Raw genomic sequence first — 20363 nt, 5'->3', positions numbered from 1 at the left:
TTGTTGAGCGGTCCAAGTGTCTGCTCTCCTTCCGTCCTTGTGAAGACAGCCGAGCGTGTGACGTCACGCGCGAATTTCACTTCTCCCCACGAGGTCGTACCCTCGCGTGTCCATGGAAGTAAATACAATACATCCACCTCTCGTTGTCTGTGTTGAAGGTGTGGACTGAATGGACCTGTCGTCATGACGTCCGAACCCTCCCCAACGTCCTCCAGACGCACGCGCGCGCTCACTCGCTCGCTCGCTCGCTCCCGGCCGATGGTGCGTCATCCACGCGCTCCTATCCGATGGGGAGAGCGTGACCCTCAGATAACGGGATATGCTATGCCCTGCAAATTACTCAACTGCAGATGGGGCAGACAACGAGGCAATTTGGGAGGAAGGGCTTAAGTAGTAGAAAGCAGCAATTCTCAAACTGGGCGTAGAAAAATCCCTGAAACGACTTACTTTCATTTTAAAAATTATATGAAATTAAAATTAAAAATTAAATTAATTCGAGGTTTAATTTAATTAATTTAGTTGTCAGACTTAATTAATTAAATATTAAATTAAACTGAATTACTGTATTTCAAATGAATAAAATTACCAAATTCAAACAAAATATAACAAAATTAAAACACGCATTAAAACAGCAATTTTTAAATTTAAATACTGGCTGGCGGTCACGCAATCCAATCTTTCCTCGGACTGACATGTAAATGTCTGAGAGGCTGGCTTACGAAGGAGTGAATAAAATAAAGCGCCATAAAGGACTGCCTAATGAGTTTATGACGGAGCGGCGAGCTGCTGCGGGCATCTGGATCATCTCAGCAGACAAAAGACCACAAGTCATATCTCATATCTGCTCTCGTAAAATAAAACTAAAGAAGTGCTCTTGCAGGAAGACTGCGAGTGGAATAAAAGGACAGAGTCCATAATCACATAAGAAAAGGAGCACAAGAGGGAGGATATGGTGTGATTGGTTCTAGTTTTATTTGGGAGACATTGCTTCGAAAATAGCTGGCGAGTGACGCTTATGTGACCTTGATGGCCCTCATGATGTTGGTGTGACCCGACCCGGGGATCCAGCCAGTCACAATGATCACCATGTCGCCCTCTTTGAAGAAGCCTCTGGCCTTGCCTGCACGCGCACCACAACAAAGCACCCGGGGTCAGCGCAAGGCTGCAAACTACAATGGGGCCACCCTGGTGGTGACCGAGCTCGAATTTCGACTTAAATTGAAACGCACACTTCGTTTTGGCGGTTGACATTGCAACGGTGGCGGCGGCGAAACTCACCTATGTCCATTCCAAAGTTGACCCGGTTGTCGACATCGTCAGCCCAGACGGGCGCAGGCAGAGGGTGAAAGAGGACGGGGAAGACACCTCGGAGCAATTGCGACTGACGCGCCACCTGAACAACAACACTGTTTCACTTGTTGTCTTTTCGTACAATGTAAATTTTATCCTGCTCATTTCAAGATTGATTCATACTGATGATGCTAATTTATATGTTCTCACTCAACGGGATGAATGAAATGCCTTTGGAGGAAACGCTTATCACAAGTCACACTTAAACTACAAGAATAATCAACCGGGGTTCCCTTTCAGGCTGGCAAAAAATAACCAAGAGCAAAACGGTGGCACTTTCAACCCAATTGAGGCAACCTGTTTCACTGCGTGGGCGCCGCCTTCAGAGCAGCTCAGCGCCTTGCAAACGGCCTTCGAGGCCAGGCCCAGATGTGAGGCGCCGAATGACTCAATCGACTACTGACCTTCAGGCGGCACTTGTACGGATTTTCGACGCATGTGGGCACACGTTTTAGAATCCTTTAGCCCAATGGGTGAGCCAGTTCTGTTTGCAAACGAATTTTGTGTTGTGACGCTAACCAAGGCAACAGCTGCCGTTGAAACGCAGTCGGTTTAGCGCTGTCGAGTTGCGCGTACCTGCGGGCTCCTGGTGACTGCAATGATTGGACATCGAGGCCGATACCTGGACAGGAACTGCGCCGACCTGCAAGCAAGTATGCCTCTTGTGGGTTTTTTCCCCCAAATGAGGGAAATGACATCCCTAAATAGTGTATCTTTTTTTTTTAGGGTCACAGTGATCACCTGCCACTGGTGGTGAGGACAATAATGGCGCCAGCGCAACATTTAAAGGCCGACTCAACAGCCCCGATAGCCGTCACTTCCGTGGGGTCCGAGGACAGAGGAGTCAGGCGGCGCAACTCCTCAAATAGCTGCTGGTGAAAAATGGCCGCCTCTGCCTCCCTGCAGATCTGACAGCACGAGACAGGGCGATAGACAAAGACAGTCAGCGGGGGGTGGGGTGGGGCTTAAATGTGGCGCGCGCACGCACGCACCGAGTGCATCATGGCGACCGCCTCCACGGGAAACAGGCCCTTGGCAGTCTCGCCGGACAACATAACACAGTCTGCTCCATCCAGCACGGCGTTGGCCACGTCACTGCCCTCGGCTCGCGTGGGCCGCGGGTGGGCCACCATGCTCTCCAGCATCTGCGCGCACACACAAAAGCTAATGTCAAACTTGTTTGCATCTGAGCCGTAGCTTAGTCACGGATGTCCTCTGGGGGCATAACGGCGAGACCACAAAAACATACAACTGAAATAGGTGTCAAAGAAACGTAGCTTGATTTGAAGTTCTAAATCTTCTAAAAATACATAAACAAGAAAATGGAAAACCTGTTGAGTAATACGAATCCATCGAGTGCATATGTGTAGGGTCAATGCAAATATTGATTGTTATTGCTCATGTACGAAACCAAACCCAACAGCGCCTTCGCGCATGATTGCTCATCACTGGGCAATACAAATGTTGAGGAGACATTTTAATGAGGGCAAAACCACGTTCCTGACCTGCGTGGCACAGATGACAGGCTTGCCGGTTGAGTTGCAGCGACCGATCATCATCTTCTGGGCGATAAAGACTTTCTCGGCGGGGATCTCTATGCCCAGGTCGCCCCTGGCAACCATCACGCCGTCGCTTTCCGCTAAGATCTCTTCGATGCTGAAACGCAGATGAGCAAGGGGGAGGGCATTCATATTTGGGGATGAGAGCAAAAATAGAAGATCTGACCGTAGTGCCCTCTCTGACTCACGTGGCACGCATTCAAAACGAGCGCGCCGCAGATGAGACAGTTATGACAAATATAGCGCCGTAATTGCACAGAGTCAAATATTCATGAGACGCTCGAGAAAAATTGATCATCATAAACGGCTGGCGGCTAAGTAACGGTGGGCATCGGATCAGAATGCTAAATTGTGTCAAGACACATTAAGTGGCGGCCGTTTGTCACTTCAAGTCACAGATTGTGAGAGAAAGCGCGAACCGACAGATGCCGTCGCCTCCGTGACAGCTGGCAGACGGCCGTCAAACCGGCATGCCGTCGGCGACCACGACAGGAAGTAGCTGCGCCCTTCCTCAATGTTGGCTGCCTTTCGGCTCTTTTTCTCAACGACAGCCTCACGGTAACGGCAATGTTCCCACAATAAGGAGCACGTGAGCGATGGGTCTTATTTTTGTACTCACTTCTGGACTCCTTGGCGACTCTCCACCTTGCTGATCACCTTGATGTCTTTGCCGTGGGGGCCCAGGGCTCGCCTGACGTCACGGACATCCTGCGCCGAGCGGATAAAGCTGGCGAAGACCATGTCCACGCCCTGCGCCACACCAAACCTCAAGTCGGCCTCGTCTCGCTCGCTGACCGCCGGCATGTCGATCAGGTCGCAGCCGGGCAGGTTGACGCCTTTGCGGCTGCCCAGCACGCCGTCGGCTTCAACCACCGTGTCCACCCAGTCCGGACCTGCGCGCCGCCCATACGTCAGAATCGAGGTTGCGGCTAATGCGAGAATATTTTCGTACCCGTTTCCAGAACTTTCAGCCCAATGAGGCCATCATCGATGTAGATCTTGCCGCCCCTCTTCAGGACCTGCGGTAGGCGGGGATAGTCCACCCAGATGGTCTTGCCGTCTGTGGAGTCTTTGTCAGCCTGTGCTGTCACCACATGGACATGGCTGCCCTTTTCAAGCTTCACCTCCTCCTCCACTTTCTTCACAAACAAACACATATCACTGCATGCTGGCTGAATGGGGATCAGGTCTCATGCTTGCCTTCCTGTCATTTGTTTGTTTATTATGTGCTTTAATTAAAAAACTAAATCCCCCGTAGTGGCATTTTGTTTTGATTTAACTTTGTCCATTAGCAGCTCAAATGATGAATCATGATCACAGTCAGCATTGAGGTTAAAAGCCATCTGCTCCATTTAAAGTTGCAGTCAGATGGCAGGAAGCGTCGTTAGCGGCCTGAATCCCGAGTGTGTTCGGAACACTTGCATACTTTCTCCTTGACGACGTAACTCAGAAGCCGGCGCGTGCGTCATGCGGAGCAGCCAGTAATCCAATCAAGACATGAAAAGGTTTCCAACGGCTTGCAGTCATTTAGCAGGCAAAGTAGGCGGTGCAATGCAAATACAAAAGAACATGATAACGTGGCCCAAAATAGCGCATACCACCACCTGTTGTTGTAGTGGTTGCCAAGATTCAATACCCCCAAAGATGACTAATTAAAGGAATGCATTGTGGAAAGTTTGACTTCTTAATCGCACTTCCACCACACTCTTAAGAATCAGTGAGGCTCATTTACATAATGACCAGGCCCATGACACACTCAGCTAGGCTGGGTGAGGATCCACAGCCGCTTTCAAGCAACAGTCTGACGACACTGTCTGAACAACTCTGACTGAGAAATCACCCCAAACATTAAGGATGTATGCCCCCTACTATCGTATCAAAGCCAAAAGGTAAGCAGACCTGCATGGAGTTTTGTTGGAACCACAGATTAGCATTAGCTAACGTGTTAGCCGTTGATAAGCAGCGCATCACTGATTGCGCGGTTGTGTTCAGATTGAGGGGTAAATAATAAGTGTCCCGTGTTGCGTCTTTACCCCGTTCACCAATCCAGTGCGTATCTCTGGTCCTTTGGTATCCAAGGCGATGGCCACGGGCCGATAGTACAAGGGGTCCGACGTGATCGTGTCCACTGCCTCACGGATGTTCTTGATGGTTTCACTGTGGTACTGAGAGACAACGTGGAGAACGCTGGCAGAGTGCAAACACGACCGTGCGTGGACACTGCATGAAAACGCACCTCGTGGGAACCATGAGAGAAATTCAAACGTGCAATGTTCATTCCGGCTTTCACCATCTCCTGCAGTTTGGTAATGGATCTGGAGGCGGGGCCTGAGGAAGGAAGGGAAAAAAGTTAATTTGATTGACATTGCACTTTTCAAAGCGAGCGGCTGCTCGTTGCTGACCGATAGTGCAGATGATGCTGGTGTTGCGCGCCGTGATGGGCTCCTGGTCAATGTCCAGAAGACACAGATGCTCCAAGAAGGTGTCCGCCATGCTGGCATCCAGCTGCTGGCGCTGGATGAAAGAGTCGGGCAGCGTCATGGACTCCGAGTAGCGTCTGATGCGAGCTGCCGACACACCAAACAGGCAAAAGGTAGACAGTCAGAGACGAGCTGACACAAAAAGGTCATCGAGCGCTGTTCCCGGTTTGAAAGTAAACAAGCGACTGTAGTTTTCAAACAGCAGCCAAGAACGTTTTTCTTCTACCTTGTTTGTTGGTATTGCAAAAGACAATCTGACCTGGATGAACTGGATCAAAGCTAAAACACGAAATGCTATGTCGGCCCAAAATATGTGTGTCATATTGTGTGTGTCAGTCACGCTAACTGAATTGCATTACTGTATTCATCTCTTGCACCACAGCCGGAGAGAACATGCTAAACAACAGTTGAATGTCAAGCGAACGTGGAAATCCTAATTAGCATTCACGTTGGAGTGACCGTTTGTGGACTGCAGGCCACTTGGGGGCAGTTAGACAAGCTGGAGATGCTCAGACTCTAACCTTACATCTTATCAGAGGCCATTTTCAGGGCCACACTATTTTTTGGAATATTATTTAACTTCTAATTTCCTCAGGTTAGAACTTTCCCATTTGGCTAAAGACAAGCACAGTTAATTTGATTTAAAAAAGCAAAAATCATCGCAAATATAAATTGTAGAAAGTGATAGTTATTTTACACAATACACAATGATGGAATTATTATCATACACTCTTGAGCATTTTATGGCCCCAAATGTTTGGGTTTTAGCCATAGATCGTCCGGCCGTCGTGTCGACCATAAATGGAGACCCCCCCCCAACAGTTATGAATGCAAGCCGTTCCAAATCAATATGGTGTTCTGACAGCGGCAGGGAGGTTGCATGCGTTTGTGGCGAATGGAAGCCCCCCCGAGGTGGCTTGACATTTAGCGCATTTACATGTTTATGCTCAAAGGAAAGAAAACATTGCACTGCTACTTGCCACTCAAGCACTAAAGTTTACATCTCTAGGGGTGACAAAACACTCAACAAAGGTGTCAAAATATCGAGGAGGGGGGTTGCCATGATTTCATGGGAGCAAAATTGCTATTCTTACGAGGCTACAGGCAGAATACAATCACCGTATTTGCAAAAAAAATTAAATGAGCAGTTTGACTTTGAAAAGTACACATTTCTAACATTTTCTGGAAATAAAGTCGCAAGTAGAAAAATGAAGGACAATATAAAAATTTAAGAGTTACGCCGTAATATGAGCAGGGGGAAACAAATTTGAGGAGAAAACATTTGTCATTTGATGTGGGGGGAGGGGTGAAGAATTTTTTGGGGGGTGGCCCTGTCATCTGCTCAATGCTCCACATACTACATTGCCGTTTGTCAATGAGGTCAGCGGAAAATGCTGAGCTCTTGGCGATAAGATGTGTCATCTGCAAGATGTCTAATCAGCATCTCAGAGACGCTACTCACCAAAATGGATCCACCCAACAGCGAGGTCATGGAGTTCACACTGACGGCATTCAAGGGGAAAGGTTAACAACCTTCACGTTATTGTACACTGCTCTCCGTTGTGGTTTACACATTTACCATTTTTGATTGGATTTATTTTGGGAGCAATTCCACCGTTGGCCACTAGATGGCAGCACGCTATTTTGTTGGAGACGATTTGAAAGCGAAAGAACAAGACACTGTACTTGGACAGCACAGTTTTTGCTGCAAGTTATTGAAAGTTAAAACTTTGTCAATCCTGTATTTTACACCTACGGAACACGACAGCTGTACGTCAATTTTGTAATCAGTCATTGATTCATCAACAGATTTTTGAACAACTGTTGACCATTTATCAAAGTTCTGGAAGATGAACTGAGTTCTCAGAAAATGGGCTGAGTGACTGCTTGTGTTTTGAAAAAAAATGTAAATTTTATGGTCAGGTGGCAGTGTCATAACAAAATAACACTCAAATGGTATTTGCCTTCGCTCATGCGGACAAGCGCTTTTCAAAAATAGACAGATTGATGAGCTCTTCATGCAGGGCTGAGAATCGAGCGGCGAGGCCCCGACAATCATTTGATAGGTTTTCACAGTCAACTGGCACCTCAACAGAGTACAATGAGAACAAAAGTGGAGATGAGTGGGCTCAATCTCGTCCACCCTTTTCCCTCCATCTTGTCTCCCCCCCCCCCACACACACACCCCGACCCCCGTTTATGGAAGTCATCTATGCCCTACTATGGGGAAATGACGTCACAAACATGGCAAGTCCCATCTTCAAACGATGGAGCAACACATCTAGACAGACAATACCCCAACACATGCATACATTGTTCATCTGCAGAAAAAAAAAAAAAAAAAGAATCCTATCGGTGCAACTCATTCTGAGTGAGAAGTGAGACAATTCAAATACACAGAAGAGCCCCTCTTAATTGAATTATACTGTCCCCTGGTGGTCACAACAGAAGGAGCAGCGCCATGAATAAGACTGCAGTATGAAATTATCAGGCAAAACTTGTTTAATTCTTTAATTGTGTTACTCCATATTTTAGGAAAAATCAGGTGAAAGGGAATAATGTCAATTGCATTCATTTCAAATACAGAGTTTTGGTCCCGAGGCACTGCTGTATTCAAATAAGAAAATGACAGTAACATTTAATTCCGAACCAGGCTCACATCTTAACATATGATAAATGCCTTGATTGGAGAAAAAAAGAAAATTACTCACCCATTTTGATACCACTGAGCTCCTCACGTTGCTTCCGTCAAGTTTTTAAAAATAAGTGCAACTATTTAGGCTGGTTTCTGAATGTCTCCTTTGTCGTAACTGCTCACTCAGCTGACACGCTTGTCAAAATCAAAGTCAAGTGGCTACGAGCCACACCTCTACCTGCTTCTCTCATTAACCCTTTCAACCCACACCACGCACACATATACACGCTCAGGTCACAATAGTGTGTCAAGGTCCTAAAAACGTAAGGGGAAAAAAACTTGTCCAATTCATTACTTACAACACCATAGTGCGCTCAATTCAGTGGGACCTTTGCCAATTCTTGGCCCTGCTCCAGCATTACACAACTCACACAAAATCTGAAACACACACATGCATGCGCACACCCTCTTGCAAGCTCAATCATACCCGGCGAGCACGTCTGCCGCTTTTACGACTTTTAGACTTTGACAAGTCGGCTTGACATAATTGCAACTTGCGTGGTGGCTTGGCTAGCGAAAGCAGGAGGGTGTCAATCTTTAGCTCGAATGCAAATAGACCTTTGCCCTTTCGCTGCCACACAAACACAATGCGGCGACGCACAAAGCTTGTGTCATCTTCACAAAATCATCAAGCAGAGTGATGATAGATTAATTACACGCACTTCGGAATCCAGCAGTCTTTCCAAAAAGCTGGACAAGGTAGCTACCATTTTCCTAGTTATGCCGCCACTCATGAGAAATCAAAGTTGATTGAGAACTTTCACTAGCAAGAAAGTAGTCAGGCCGCGACGCTGGCAAGTGACCGGCAAGCGACAGAGGCGGAAGATGAGAGGAAAGTCGTAAAATGTGCATGTGATAGGAAGGGAAGCACCAACCTGCAGGACGAAGCTGGCCGCAGGCCGTAAATGAAAGCGCACAAGCGTTCCTGGCAGGAAAGGACCAAAGGGCTGGCTCAGCTTGAGCGCCACCTACAGGACAACTCTGGCAGACATTTGCTTTTCATGACAACCGCAGGGAACAGAAAGTGCACTTTATTTGGAGTTGAGTTAACCTTTGAATACAAAGTGGAGGGAATCAACGCTTAATGTGTGTGTGTGTGTGTGTGTGTGTGTGTGTGTGTGTGTGTGTGTGTGTGTGTGTGTGTGTGTGTGTGTGTGTGTGTGTGTGTGTGTGTGTGTGTGCGCACGTGCGTGCATCAGAGCATCCTGAAGGTGATCCTGGGCGGTGACTCGGGCTGCAGGATGAGCGTAAACTTGGTGTCAATGTCTTGAGACGAGGACACACTGAGGTGGAAATTGAGCAGGATCTAAAGACACAAAAGCAAAAGGCGGACTTCAGAAATTTGCTTGCTCTTGAGAGTGACCAGTTTTGTTTTCGGCCGCTTGTTTAGTCTTTGTTGAATACGGCCATGACAACGGCACCATTCAACTAATTGTAAGTCGAAGACAAGATTTTCCCGCATGATCTCAGATGGGCAAAAAAAGGCGCGGCGGCTGGCCGATAGCACTCACGTGCATGAGCAAAAGGCGAATCTCGTTCTCAGCGATCCTGCGGCCGACGCACTGCCTGGAGCCGAAGCCGAACGCCAGCGAGCGGAAGGTGCTGCCGTCTGCCCTTTCATTGCGCATGCGGGCCCACCGAGCCGGGTCGAAGGTCAGAGGGTCATCGAAGACCTCCGCGCTCCTCCCCATGGGGTAAAGGCACGCCTGGACCAAGGTCTGAGGATGCGCGAGACTCCATTGGAGCCAATCTTTTTTGTGTGCCTTTGCGATGGCTTGACCGTAGTGACTCACCCCGGCAGGGATGTTGTAATTCTGAAGAACCAGATCTCGGACCGGGTAGCGCTGCACCGTGATGCCGACTGGATACAGCCTGTGGGAAATCCAAGTCTGACCTCAAGTCAGACAATTCGCACGATTGAAAAAGTACCTGAGAATCTCCTTGACGGTGCCTTTTAGTAGCGGCGCCCCCTCCAGGGCTTTGTGAGGGTCCCCCCCTGCCTGGCCCACCGCCTCGTTCACCTGCCGCCTGACGTTCTCCTGCACGGCGGGGTTCCGAGCCAGCTCGAACAGAGCAAACTGCAGCGGAACAGCCGTCTGAACACAAAGGCGCAATCATTAGGTGCCGTGACGCTACACTGAGGACGCGCTGGCGCACCGTGTCCACCGCGCCCGCCATCAGTTCCGTCATGTTGGCTTTGATGGTCTCGCGGGGCAGCTGTCCTTTCTCCAGCAGCTGGCCCAGAACGCCGGGCATCTCGCCCCCTTCAGATCTGGAAGACAAACGCTGGAAGCCCCTCTTCATCCTGGCCTCGGCTGCACGTGCAAGTACAAAAGTTGGTTTTGATGTCGACAGTGAAGGCCCTCACGTTACCAAGAACAGGAAACCTCCAACGCTACCGTGGGTGAAGATGTGGTCCCACGCCGTCGCGTGCTGGGTCCACAAGGAGGCGCCGACACGCTCCAGCAGCGCGCAGGGCAGGTAGAGAAGCGGCACGGTGGTGGCCAGCATTCTTTCCACCGCCGAGATAAATTTCTGAGACTCTATGGAGGGCTTGGACGAGAAGAGGCCGATGCGCTCTCCGTATAGAACGTAGCAGCTGGCTGCACGCACGAACAGGGAGAACCACAAACAAATGAGCGACATCCTCGCAGACTTTCAGCAGTTTACAAAATCTAGACTTGCACATATTTGATCGAGATCATCACTCGTTGTCCAGTGTTGAGCGAGTCTTTTGACCATGATCTTCTGAACCTGCCATGTTTGCAACTTGTGCTCAGGCCTTTGCATTGTGGGACTTCTTCGCGTGATATTTCCTTGACTCGAGACAGAATCCGACATGCTGCCAGCACCTCAATGGATGGACGATCCATTCCTGGAGCAGCTTAACACCCGGTAGAGATCGTTTTCCACAAGCAGGGCGCAACGACTAAGGACGCCTTCTCCTTCGGATGCATAAAACTGAGTCAAGCAAGGAGCACACTTGGAAAGGTGTGACATCGCCTAGCTTCTATTTTTAAGCAGGTGTGACCTGGCACGGGTCGCTCGCATGCACAAAGTATTTATGGTGCATTGCTTTTCCCACATTCTGTCTGCAGCCAAACAAAATGGAGACAAAGTGAAGCACTCTGTTTTGCATTTGTAGTCTGTTTTGCAGAAGTAGGAGGTGAGACGGCGGCGAAATGGAGTCTGACCTTCCAGCGCAAAGGCAAAGAGGTCTGGACTGGGGTTGAAGGTCAAACTGCTTTTGTCGTGCTTTCCGCCCTCCGGCCGGCTCTCGATCATCCGGCCCTCGATCATATGGCAGAAGTCCCTCGCTACCTCGTCCATGGAGGGGACCAACCTCTTGACGGCAGCGCTCAGCATCACCTCCTTGTTGAGTAGCAGACGGTCGGTGCGCCATTCCCCACCGTTCCTGCCGACAAAGAGGACGGCCGATGAGCCCGTCGCCGCATGCTTTTATTTGGGCGCGTGATGCCGACTTGAGGAAGACTCCTTTCTCGTGGCCGCGGATCTCCCGGTGCATGGCCCACGGCTGCAAGACCATCCGTTGCGGGTTCGGACCTTCGTAGCGGAACAGCTCGGCAATGTCGCAAGGCAACATGATGTTCACACTGCTTTGAAGGCCCAGGTGCTCCCTTGAACACACACACACACACACAGTCAATGCCTGACAGGAACAAGAAAGTTGGCAAGGTGATCAATTGCATCCCATATCATGCACCATCAAACTCGGGCCCAAGCGTTCGAGATGATAACGCACAAGTGAGCGGTACCTGTAGATGGGTCCGAGCGCCTTGAAGGAGCTCTCCATGTGCTTGTGGAGCTGCCTGAAGCGACCTTCCCTCCAGAAGGTGAGCAGGTTGATCCATCTGTTGGCGCCCGTGTGCGGGATCTCCTCAAAACTCCTCACACGGCCGCCGTTACTCGTCCCGAAGGCTTCTTTTTCTCCCACCGTCTGACCGAGCGTCCTGGATGCCGCGGGACCGCTGAGCCGAAGCGAGACGCGCGTTCTAAACGTGGTGGACATGCTCCTCAAAGGCGCCAGCAACATGTGCGGTCTGGTTTATTGCAGACTCCAAGAAGCCTTGGAAGCGCTGGTCCTGATAGCAGCCGATGATTTATGGATGCAAAGGGGGACGGTTCAAGAGAAGGACAACAAAACACGACAGCGCTGTTCGGAAAAGATCCTAGTGAGGACGTCCAGTTGGACAAATAAAGTGTCAATGAAACATTCATTTCATTTGAATTCGGTCTCTTGAAATAAAATGTTAAAAAATCCAGATTTAAACACCAAAAGGAAGAATTAAGCGTAAACCCTACCAAAAGGTTGTCATGATAATCAAACTTTTGTGATTGATTTAAGATTATGAGATCGAACTTGGGCCATGTCATACATTTGGATTCAAAAAAATCTGATCTGATCTACATGTTGAACACATGATGAAAAAACATCATCACAATAGCCGCAGCACCTTCAAGGAGACTTCAACAATGTGGTTGCCATGCCAACCAGCCTGCTGAGGCACAGGATGTCTTCAAATAGCTCAATATTTACCAGGTGGGAGGGGGGGGGAATAAAAATCAATGAAAATGCTTTGAATGGTTTCAACTTGTTCGGTGGATTTGTAGAAATATTTGGAAATAATATTTGTACATAAAAAGGGACTTTTTTTAAAATACTGAAAGGTTATTTAAGTTCAGCGTGTTTGGAAATAATGCTTGCGCTTCGAAGGCCAATCAGGCACACTGAGCATTTTTTCTTACATGACCCCGGCATTCCTCACCCATGGTAGAGTACAATTTAGAGCACCCAAAACCTGGTATAAATTGTGGCGCAGGTGGCATAAGATGATTTGGATTTTGAAAACGCAGGCAGACGGGATGGCCACACCAACTTTCCTGCAGCTACATGCAAAGACGAAGCAGCACTCTCTCTCTGGCCTTGCGTCTGTCTAGGAATAACACTGCACCCAAAGAAAACTCCACCCATGAACACCATCAGATTGCACTGCGCTAGACTTGCAATGGGATTTATCCTCAATCATTAAAAAAAAAAAAACCTGCTGAATCATGTCATTTTATTCTTGTATATTAAATACAATTGAATTGTTTACAAATTGATGACATTATTTATTCTCAAATCAGTTTAAAACCAATAACATACAAGATAGATATACATTTGTATACAAATGGGATTACCTGTTTTGACTGATTTGTCTGGGATTTCACAAAGTTCTAATGCCTTTGAGGGAGATGCGTAGCATCCATTTGACTCAAATAGCAAAAATTCCTTGCCCTATAAAGACACCACTGTATTATTGAACAATAATAGGACAGTGCTTGCGCTTGACCGTGAGAGTGCAACCGCACTAAAGAGTTTGTGCATCCATCACATGACTTGACAAGGCCTTCCCCTCTGTGGGGCGGCGGTGGTGGGTTTGCCTCCCATCAGCGGGCCCAAGCGAAGGCCTTGGAAAGCGCCGAGTAGGTTGAAGCCGTCATCCTTGGTCTTGCTGTCGGGACGCACCAGCTTGGACAGCGCGCGGGGGAGCGACACTTTGCCGCCAACACTTTTCAGGTGGCCGGCGTCCTTGGAGTCCTTATCGACACGGAACACAACAACATTGGGGTTTCGAACAAATAACATTGGATCTTTTTCTCATCTCGCTGTGGCTCATGGCTATTGTTCACAAATCAATCAAGCGCTCCATCCTTTTTAAAAGTATATTTATTACATATCCACGAGCTGCTGCTTTGAAGCTTCAAAATCGGACATCTCTATTGCCGGACGAAAAGAAAAAAAATACTGTCAATTTGATTCTCTCTTTCTGCCTACAGTTACAATAATTTGAATATTATTTCGATTTTCTCCATGCAAAAAGAATATGTTTTGAGTCGTATCCTGTTATGAAATGTCATCAGATCTTGACGCAGGTTTACGCTCCAATTTTTCCATTTTCCACTTTAAGCCTTTAGAATGATGAGAAGCGAGATGATTTCTTAATCCGTAAAATTGCATTTAAAACTCTGTCCGCCACTTTGACACTTGTGACGAGCATATATACCAAAATAAGAAATAGGCCAACACAAACAGTTGACAAGTAAAAATAAGTCCAAGATGAAGTCATGAATATGTTTGATTAAATATTCTAAATGTCAGCATGTGTGGAAATTGAAGTTACTGGGGTTTTTTTCCCCCTCTGTCTCCAGAGTGCTACAGAAACGCACCTCTGACAGTTGATATTTTCTCCGGAAGTGAGCTCTCATGGCTGCTCTCTGGGCATTCTTGTGAGCGTTTGTGGCCTCACGCAGCTTTCTGCATGTCAACAAACAAAGAAACATCAATAAACATAAAGCTCTTTGGACTGAGTATGTAATTACGTTTCAGTCGTTATAATATAAACGTCATAAAACTTCATAACTTGGTGACAAGTTTTGAGGTCCCTGTCAAGTGAAAATAAAAATGTCTTATATAGTTAATGCATTAAACAAATTTAGACCCCACCCTCAAAAAAAGGTCAGGCTCCAAAAATGTGACGGGAGTCAGTCAGTGTGCGCGGCGCGGTGCCGTGTTTAAAATTCAGCTATTGGCACAAAACTAAGTCAGATGCTGACTTATGGACAACGCCACAAGCTAGCAAGCTCCCTTGTTAGCACGCGGACCCGCGTCTGTGTTGTCCGGTAGCGTGCAGGTCCACATCCAAGAGGAGTCAAGGCCTTTCTTTTCTCTTTCCACAAAGATGTTGCAGTCAGCCAAGTTTGACTTCCATGAAGTTAACTCAATTGCTGTGTTTTCTACTTGCCTCTCTTTGTCCAAGTCAGCCTGGTAGACACGGGCCACCCACGGATATTTGGCATCAACGGCTGGCCGAGGAGGGGCCTTTCCCGACCGGCCGCAGCCTCTTCCTCCTCGATCTCTACGCTTCCTACTTTTGGCGCACAATTTCCGGCTGCTCACAGCACTCATGCAGCCGCTGAGCCTCCTGATGGGCGCCCGCAGAGATTTCCTCACTTTTGCCATAGACTCCATCATCTACAAATCCAACAAAACGCTTTGTTGGAGGGGAACCCAAGTGGAGCATTTTCTTGGCCATAACATGGACTTTGTATGATCACTAGGTGCACAGCTTACTTATTCACAAGTGCTAATAGAGGGCTGTGCTGTGGCGCTTCTCTCTTTCAGTCATGCCATGCGGACGTGATGAGTCACATTCGGGAATCAGCACATGCTCTCGGGCGGTATCATAAATCAGCTGGAGACCTGGACAAGGACAAGGACACCAGTCACAGAGGCTAATGTGCAGGTTGTGAAATATGGAGCAAATAATTATTTCTTGAACCTTTACTTATCCAGGTAAGGCAGATGAGAAATGCAATTGGGGGAGGGGTGCTTAATGCTGGGTACAAAGAGGCTAATAAAACTGCTGGATTAAAGAATGTTGACTAATGACAAACAAAGCTCGGTCTTACCCGTGGTTGAAGGTCAGCGGTCCCGCGTTGACAGAAAGGCTTGGAGCGGGATTTCTTTTCAACAACTCTCTTGCTTTCTCTCTTGCAAGAGGCAAGCCTTCCTCTTCTTTTCGTTCAGCACGCCACTCTCCTGCGAGGATTACCTCTTAATGAGGGAGATCTCGTTAGGCACGACAGGTCAAGCCGCCCCGTGACTCACGTGCCCGGTTGGAAGGCTTAAAAAAGAGACACGGAGGGATGATGTCACACCAGTCGATGCCGGCCGGCCGCTTTGTGAAGCGTCGGCTCGGCCGCGTGGACCCCACCGCTCGACCATCATGGCCACAAAGTGAGGTCATTGCTTACGATTGATGCGTGCGAGTGTAGGGTCACAGCTTTCCATCTGAGTGCACGAAAAAGAGCCACTTGAAGGATAAGCATAAAAGTCTACATATAACACATGATCTGAGGAGGCCACTGCATGAGGATTGAAGAATAAGAAGGCTAACTGATGTCAGCTCCTTAAGGTGACTTAGCTTGCCCTGACACGCCACACGACATGGCACACGTGCTGAGAGAGGATAGCATGACACAGCAAAGCGCACATTACAAACACGTGCAAAACTTGCATATTCATAGTCACACATTTTTCGCTGATTATTTTGAAGTTATAAACAACAACAAAGGGTTGATAATTGCCTATCAATGCCACAAGAGGGCAGCAAAGCTCTCTTATTCTATTAGACAGAGATACGGATTGTATAAATGAAGCTCCTCCCCCTCACAACACAGTTTCAGTTTTTGCCACCAAGATGGCATCACCTAAGCAATTCTTGACATTGGTCAATAATAGATAAATAAATAAATAATAAAATTAAAAGAAAGTGGCGTCACGAGGCACTTCGGAAAACTCAAAAACATTTGCATTCAATCCCTTCCAGGAAGTAAATTTGCAATACTTGTGTTTTGAGTCGAGTTTAACTTGTATCTCAAGGCGTCACTGTACTCACTTGAAATCCGAAAATTGCAGGGACAAGATGACAAGCAGATAAGCGTAGCAGCCTCCCACGTACGCACGCATGCACACACGCACGCAAATCGAGCGAGGTTGGAGGTAAGAACACACACTGGCAGCCTTGACAGCTCTCTCTGCACTCCATCAAAATGCTCCATTTCTACAAGCTTGCAGACGTCAATTGAAAAAAAGCAGCAGAGTTGAATCTTGAGGAAGAAAACAGGTTCAAAACAAAGTATTAATCGAGAGCCTTGCAAGCACTTGGGAGAAAATTACGCCAACTCTCACAGTGTCAAGGATGTGCGTATTCTTTTGACAAATCACTATTGCTACCAAATGTGAATGCTTTCCATTACGCTTGTTAGCATGAACCTAGCAAAGAGCTTCACTGGTTGTTAAAATAACTTCAATGAGTTTTTCTTATAGTTTGATAATCTCAAATGCTCAAGTGTGTCCTACTCACATTAGTTCTGGATTCCCGGTCTTGAGTCGTTTCACTGTCCAAGACATTTCATATTCCAAAGCTTCTCGTTCCAGCAGTTCTGGTTCTGACAGTTCTTGGGCTAGCGTGATCCAAGCGTTTGAGTGCATCCAGGCTCCAAGGTCACTATGGTCTCGGTGTCAGCGGTGGTCCAGGTTTTGGGTTCAAAGGGTCCAGCAAGTCAAGACAGACAGGGAGGATTTCTCCAACTCGAGGGAGATTCTACCTTTATTGAGAGACATTAAGTATTCTACAGTGTATTACGTAAATACACAAACAGTAGCATCTGCAAGATCTGGTGGGGCGCCGCCCCTCCAATAACCTTCACGCAGAGTTTCCGCTACAAGCGTTCAAAAGCGCTACAGTTCCTTTGTCCAAACCATGGCTCAGCTCTCATAACCCTGACCTGGCTCTTGATCCCGCCGCACGCGGGAGAGTGGAAAAGCGTCCGCTACATACATAGCGCAACATGGCGGCAGTCCTGTGCCACTTCTGCGGTTGCTTAACCAATCAACAGACTGCTCTCAAGGTGCTGTTTACGCATTCAGGTTGAAATCACGGGCCCATGCATGTTGCAGCTATTTCGAGACGTCCGAGCCCTTGCTGACTGTTGGGGTTGCAGAAAGAAAGGGTGGCTCAAAGCAGAGGAGAGAGGGATGCGTTTGGAAGGCTCGTACTCCAGCATCCTCTCCAGAAGGTCAAAAAACTGATGGTGTTCCCTGCCCTGTGAAAGCAGGTGCTTCTGTAAGGAATAAAAAACCAAGCAGGGAGTCAAGTTATGACTCGAACCTCGACTTGGGCTTGAAAGGTTGGGCGGGAAACTCACCCGCAAAGGCTTGCACCTGGCTTTGACGTAGCATCCAGACTTGGTGCACTCGTTCCAGTTGAGGCGGCCAGAGTGGAAATAGATCTGCTTCCTGGAGAGAGGAGCTTAAGTTGAATGGACAATTCAGGAGTGGCCTTGCTACGAAACCTCAAGTATGGCACAAAGAGACTCTTATGAAACAGAGGACGCCACGAGGACGCGTAGTTTGTTACCTGCTCCTTTGAACCATTCTCTGAGGAATCGGCCCATGGATATGCTCCATCATGGCAAGATGCTCCTTGTTGTCATGAGTCTGCAGAAGCAGATGTCACATCGAGTTCATCCGCGCTCTATTTGCGGCCGTGCAAAGACGCAATTGAAAGACCTGGTAAAGCGTAAATCCTTTGTAGTACTCAAATAGGATGCAGCCTATGCTCCACACGTCACAAGGGTGACTCCAACCCAGCTCTGGAACGGACAGAGGACAAAGTCAGAAGACGGCGGCCAGAACAATACGCGGCCTTACCCAGGATGACCTCGGGGGCTCGGTAGTGGCGCGTGGAAATGACGCTCGAGTGGTGCTCGAGGTCAAAAGTGGCGCTGCCAAAATCCACCAAGCGCACCGTGCTGTCGTTGACTCGCTTTTCGTTGCACTTCTGCAAGAAGAACACATGCAGCAATTACAATCATGTGACTGTAGCTCTGTGAGTATCATGATTCCGCTTCAAGAAGAAATACGAATATTTGATATATTTATGACCATTCGTGGCCACTGTATTTGCAATCAAGGATAAACTTCTTTCTATAAATACATGCAGAGTCTTGAGTTGCATTCAATCATGAAAAATGCACCCCCTTTGTTAAAAATAGGCACAACTTGCATTTCTGTGTGTGTGCGCTTTTGTGTCTAACCTTGTCAGCGTTGTATATGACAGAATAATCAGAGTTGACAAAGAGGATGTTCTCTGGCTTCAGGTCGGTGTGAGTCAGCTTGTTGTCATGGAGAACTGAAGTGGAAAGGCAGGGGGGGGGGTGTTAGGTGGTGCTTCACTAGGAGGATGCCAACGCCCTCTTCTGGCTGATACCTTTTTTGATTTAAAATACTTTTTGGAGAGAAACTCCTCTTGGTCGATTGTTTCATTATCAATCAGGTTAAAAATAGAAAAGCCTTTGATCATATGTACGCGCTGATGCTAAATTATTGACTGTCTTCAAGAGTTTTCCACAATTTCACATTTCCAGGATGTTAGCGCAACTCTATTTAACTTGAGTTCAACTCACAAACACTTATAATCTCATATCATCCTCAGAGTTTCACTTCTTTCTCTCTTTGCAGATTTGTTTTCCCCCCAGCTACATAATCCTCTTACTGACGCATTTATCTGCCAGCAAGTAAGGAATAAAAATAAAGCGGCTCCGCTGCTTGAACTCACAGCAGACGGCGCGGCAGATCTGCTGAGCCATGTGTCGGATGTGGTGGATGGGGTAAGGCAGGAAGTTGTTGCCTTTCTGGAAGTCAAAGGTACTCAGAGACAGGAGCTCAAAGGAGATGCACATGTGGCCAAAGAAGTTGAACCAATCCAGCATCTGCACGCAGTGACTGGTTGGAGGGACAGGATGTTCAAACAAAAATAAATAAATGGAGACAAAAGTTGAAAATGTGACTCACTATAGATTGTGCTGATCTTTGCGTCTAATTTTCTCCAGCACATTTATCTCCAGTTTGGCCGCTTCTCTGTACTTGTCAATGTTCTTAATAATCTTCAGAGCAATCGGACGCCCGCTTGTGCACGTGCAAGAAAAAAATTGGTGAATTCCAGCTCAACTTTCGTGATTTCCACGATGCTCCTCATACCTGCTGTGGTCCAAACATTGGACCACCTTGCCAAAGGTCCCTTCGCCCAGCGTGTCCAGGATTTCATCTGCAAGGGGACTCAAATTACAGCACGGCACGCTTGTCGGGAGGCAACGCCGGACCGTTACCTACATCGCTCATCCAGGACGTCTCCGTTTTTGTATACCAGGTGGCCGTTCTCGGCGTCTCGGTTGCTGTCGGCCGCCGCATCGCCACTTCCTCGCTGGAGGATCAGATTGAGGAGATAAGCACATGGATGCACTTTAAAGTGTGTGCAACAAACGTCAGCCAGCTTGTTTACAAAGTTTAATTAATGAGCTGTGACATCTGACCTCTTTGGGCTCTATTTCCATCTATCCACATTCTGCGACCGTTATTAATATGAACAGCCTCGGCGCTTGTGCGCGAGCCCATCATACGTCGGCGACGCCTACACTGAATCAACTCATGTGTGTGTGTGTGTGTGTGTGTGTGTGTGTGTGTGTGTGTGTGTGTGTGTGTGTGTGTGTGTGTGTGTGGAGACAGTTTGAGGTCAAGGCCACGATGAAATACTCACCGACAAGCAGAGGCACAGACAGTCCAGGAAGCTTTTGCACATGGAGCGTAGCGCCGTCTTGCCCATCGCGCAGCAGCAGAACCTCCGACAAAAGGATGGAGGAAGAAAAGCCAAC

At 47.8% G+C, this 20363-nt stretch overlaps 4 protein-coding genes across 6 annotated transcripts; all 4 read right to left on the bottom strand.

Annotated features, from left to right (window-relative positions):
• Window positions 1-950: 950 nt before the first annotated feature.
• Window positions 951-9128, bottom strand: pklr (pyruvate kinase L/R). 3 transcript variants are annotated; one of them, XM_085917801.1, is made up of 12 exons: window positions 8960-9128; window positions 5312-5476; window positions 5146-5237; window positions 4943-5074; window positions 3862-4048; window positions 3529-3802; window positions 2856-3006; window positions 2343-2495; window positions 2092-2258; window positions 1927-1993; window positions 1279-1393; window positions 951-1120 (listed from the first exon to the last, which is right to left on the bottom strand). In XM_085917801.1, exons 2-12 carry the CDS (start codon window positions 5448-5450, stop codon window positions 1014-1016), a joined length of 1584 nt encoding a protein of 527 aa, XP_085773927.1. In that variant the 5' UTR covers window positions 5451-5476; window positions 8960-9128; the 3' UTR covers window positions 951-1013. The 3 variants fall into 3 exon arrangements, with proteins under 3 accessions (XP_085773927.1, XP_085773928.1, XP_085773926.1); XM_085917802.1 differs by lacking the exon at window positions 8960-9128 and adding an exon at window positions 8747-8927; XM_085917800.1 differs by lacking the exon at window positions 8960-9128 and adding an exon at window positions 8101-8713.
• A 41-nt stretch (window positions 9129-9169) lies between these two features.
• On the bottom strand, window positions 9170-12183 carry LOC147052511 (cytochrome P450 11B, mitochondrial-like). The gene is made up of 9 exons (XM_085917803.1): window positions 11861-12183; window positions 11567-11722; window positions 11279-11499; window positions 10484-10687; window positions 10242-10399; window positions 10014-10180; window positions 9878-9956; window positions 9596-9802; window positions 9170-9390 (listed from the first exon to the last, which is right to left on the bottom strand). The coding sequence occupies exons 1-9, from the start codon at window positions 12136-12138 to the stop codon at window positions 9280-9282; spliced, it is 1581 nt and encodes a 526-aa protein (XP_085773929.1). The 5' UTR covers window positions 12139-12183; the 3' UTR covers window positions 9170-9279.
• A 1024-nt stretch (window positions 12184-13207) lies between these two features.
• Window positions 13208-15665, bottom strand: LOC147052510 (complexin-3-like). The gene is made up of 5 exons (XM_085917804.1): window positions 15558-15665; window positions 15220-15348; window positions 14887-15120; window positions 14316-14399; window positions 13208-13686 (listed from the first exon to the last, which is right to left on the bottom strand). Exons 3-5 carry the CDS (start codon window positions 15118-15120, stop codon window positions 13477-13479), a joined length of 528 nt encoding a protein of 175 aa, XP_085773930.1. The 5' UTR covers window positions 15220-15348; window positions 15558-15665; the 3' UTR covers window positions 13208-13476.
• A 1735-nt stretch (window positions 15666-17400) lies between these two features.
• On the bottom strand, window positions 17401-20314 carry clk2b (CDC-like kinase 2b). The gene is made up of 11 exons (XM_085918193.1): window positions 20249-20314; window positions 19825-19915; window positions 19693-19759; window positions 19507-19620; window positions 19271-19437; window positions 18750-18844; window positions 18364-18493; window positions 18223-18305; window positions 18071-18150; window positions 17859-17949; window positions 17401-17774 (listed from the first exon to the last, which is right to left on the bottom strand). Exons 1-11 carry the CDS (start codon window positions 20312-20314, stop codon window positions 17577-17579), a joined length of 1182 nt encoding a protein of 393 aa, XP_085774319.1. The 3' UTR covers window positions 17401-17576.
• Window positions 20315-20363: the final 49 nt, after the last annotated feature.

Source organism: Syngnathus leptorhynchus, chromosome 8 (assembly GCF_054491065.1).
Source record: "Syngnathus leptorhynchus isolate UIUO chromosome 8, UIUO_Slep, whole genome shotgun sequence".
In the NCBI taxonomy this organism is placed as follows: Eukaryota; Metazoa; Chordata; class Actinopteri; order Syngnathiformes; family Syngnathidae; genus Syngnathus; species Syngnathus leptorhynchus.
The sequence above is the reverse complement of the archived record's forward strand: the minus strand, read 5'-3'. Positions and strand labels throughout refer to the sequence as shown.

Excerpts from the sequence above, each read along its gene's own strand:
- pklr (XM_085917800.1), bottom strand. Across the intron at positions 5,238-5,311 it reads CAGCATCATCTGCACTATCG|GCCCCGCCTCCAGATCCATT; the intron begins GTCAGCAACGAG and ends TTCCTTCCTCAG. Across the intron at positions 1,121-1,278 it reads CAACTTTGGAATGGACATAG|GCAAGGCCAGAGGCTTCTTC; the intron begins GTGAGTTTCGCC and ends GTGCGCGTGCAG.
- LOC147052511 (XM_085917803.1), bottom strand. The coding sequence starts at position 12,138 with ATGTTGCTGGCGCCTTTGAGGAGCATGTCCACCACGTTTAGAACGCGC. Across the intron at positions 10,400-10,483 it reads GGACCACATCTTCACCCACG|CCGAGGCCAGGATGAAGAGG; the intron begins GTAGCGTTGGAG and ends TTGCACGTGCAG. Across the intron at positions 9,391-9,595 it reads TTCGCCTTTTGCTCATGCAC|ATCCTGCTCAATTTCCACCT; the intron begins GTGAGTGCTATC and ends TTGTGTCTTTAG.
- LOC147052510 (XM_085917804.1), bottom strand. The coding sequence starts at position 15,120 with ATGATGGAGTCTATGGCAAAAGTGAGGAAATCTCTGCGGGCGCCCATC. Across the intron at positions 14,400-14,886 it reads ACTTGGACAAAGAGAGGCAA|CTGCGTGAGGCCACAAACGC; the intron begins GTAGAAAACACA and ends ACATGCAGAAAG. Across the intron at positions 13,687-14,315 it reads GAAAATATCAACTGTCAGAG|GACTCCAAGGACGCCGGCCA; the intron begins GTGCGTTTCTGT and ends CGTGTCGATAAG.
- clk2b (XM_085918193.1), bottom strand. The coding sequence starts at position 20,314 with ATGGGCAAGACGGCGCTACGCTCCATGTGCAAAAGCTTCCTGGACTGT. Across the intron at positions 19,916-20,248 it reads GTCTGTGCCTCTGCTTGTCG|CGAGGAAGTGGCGATGCGGC; the intron begins GTGAGTATTTCA and ends CTGATCCTCCAG. Across the intron at positions 18,151-18,222 it reads AAGGATTTACGCTTTACCAG|ACTCATGACAACAAGGAGCA; the intron begins GTCTTTCAATTG and ends CTGCTTCTGCAG.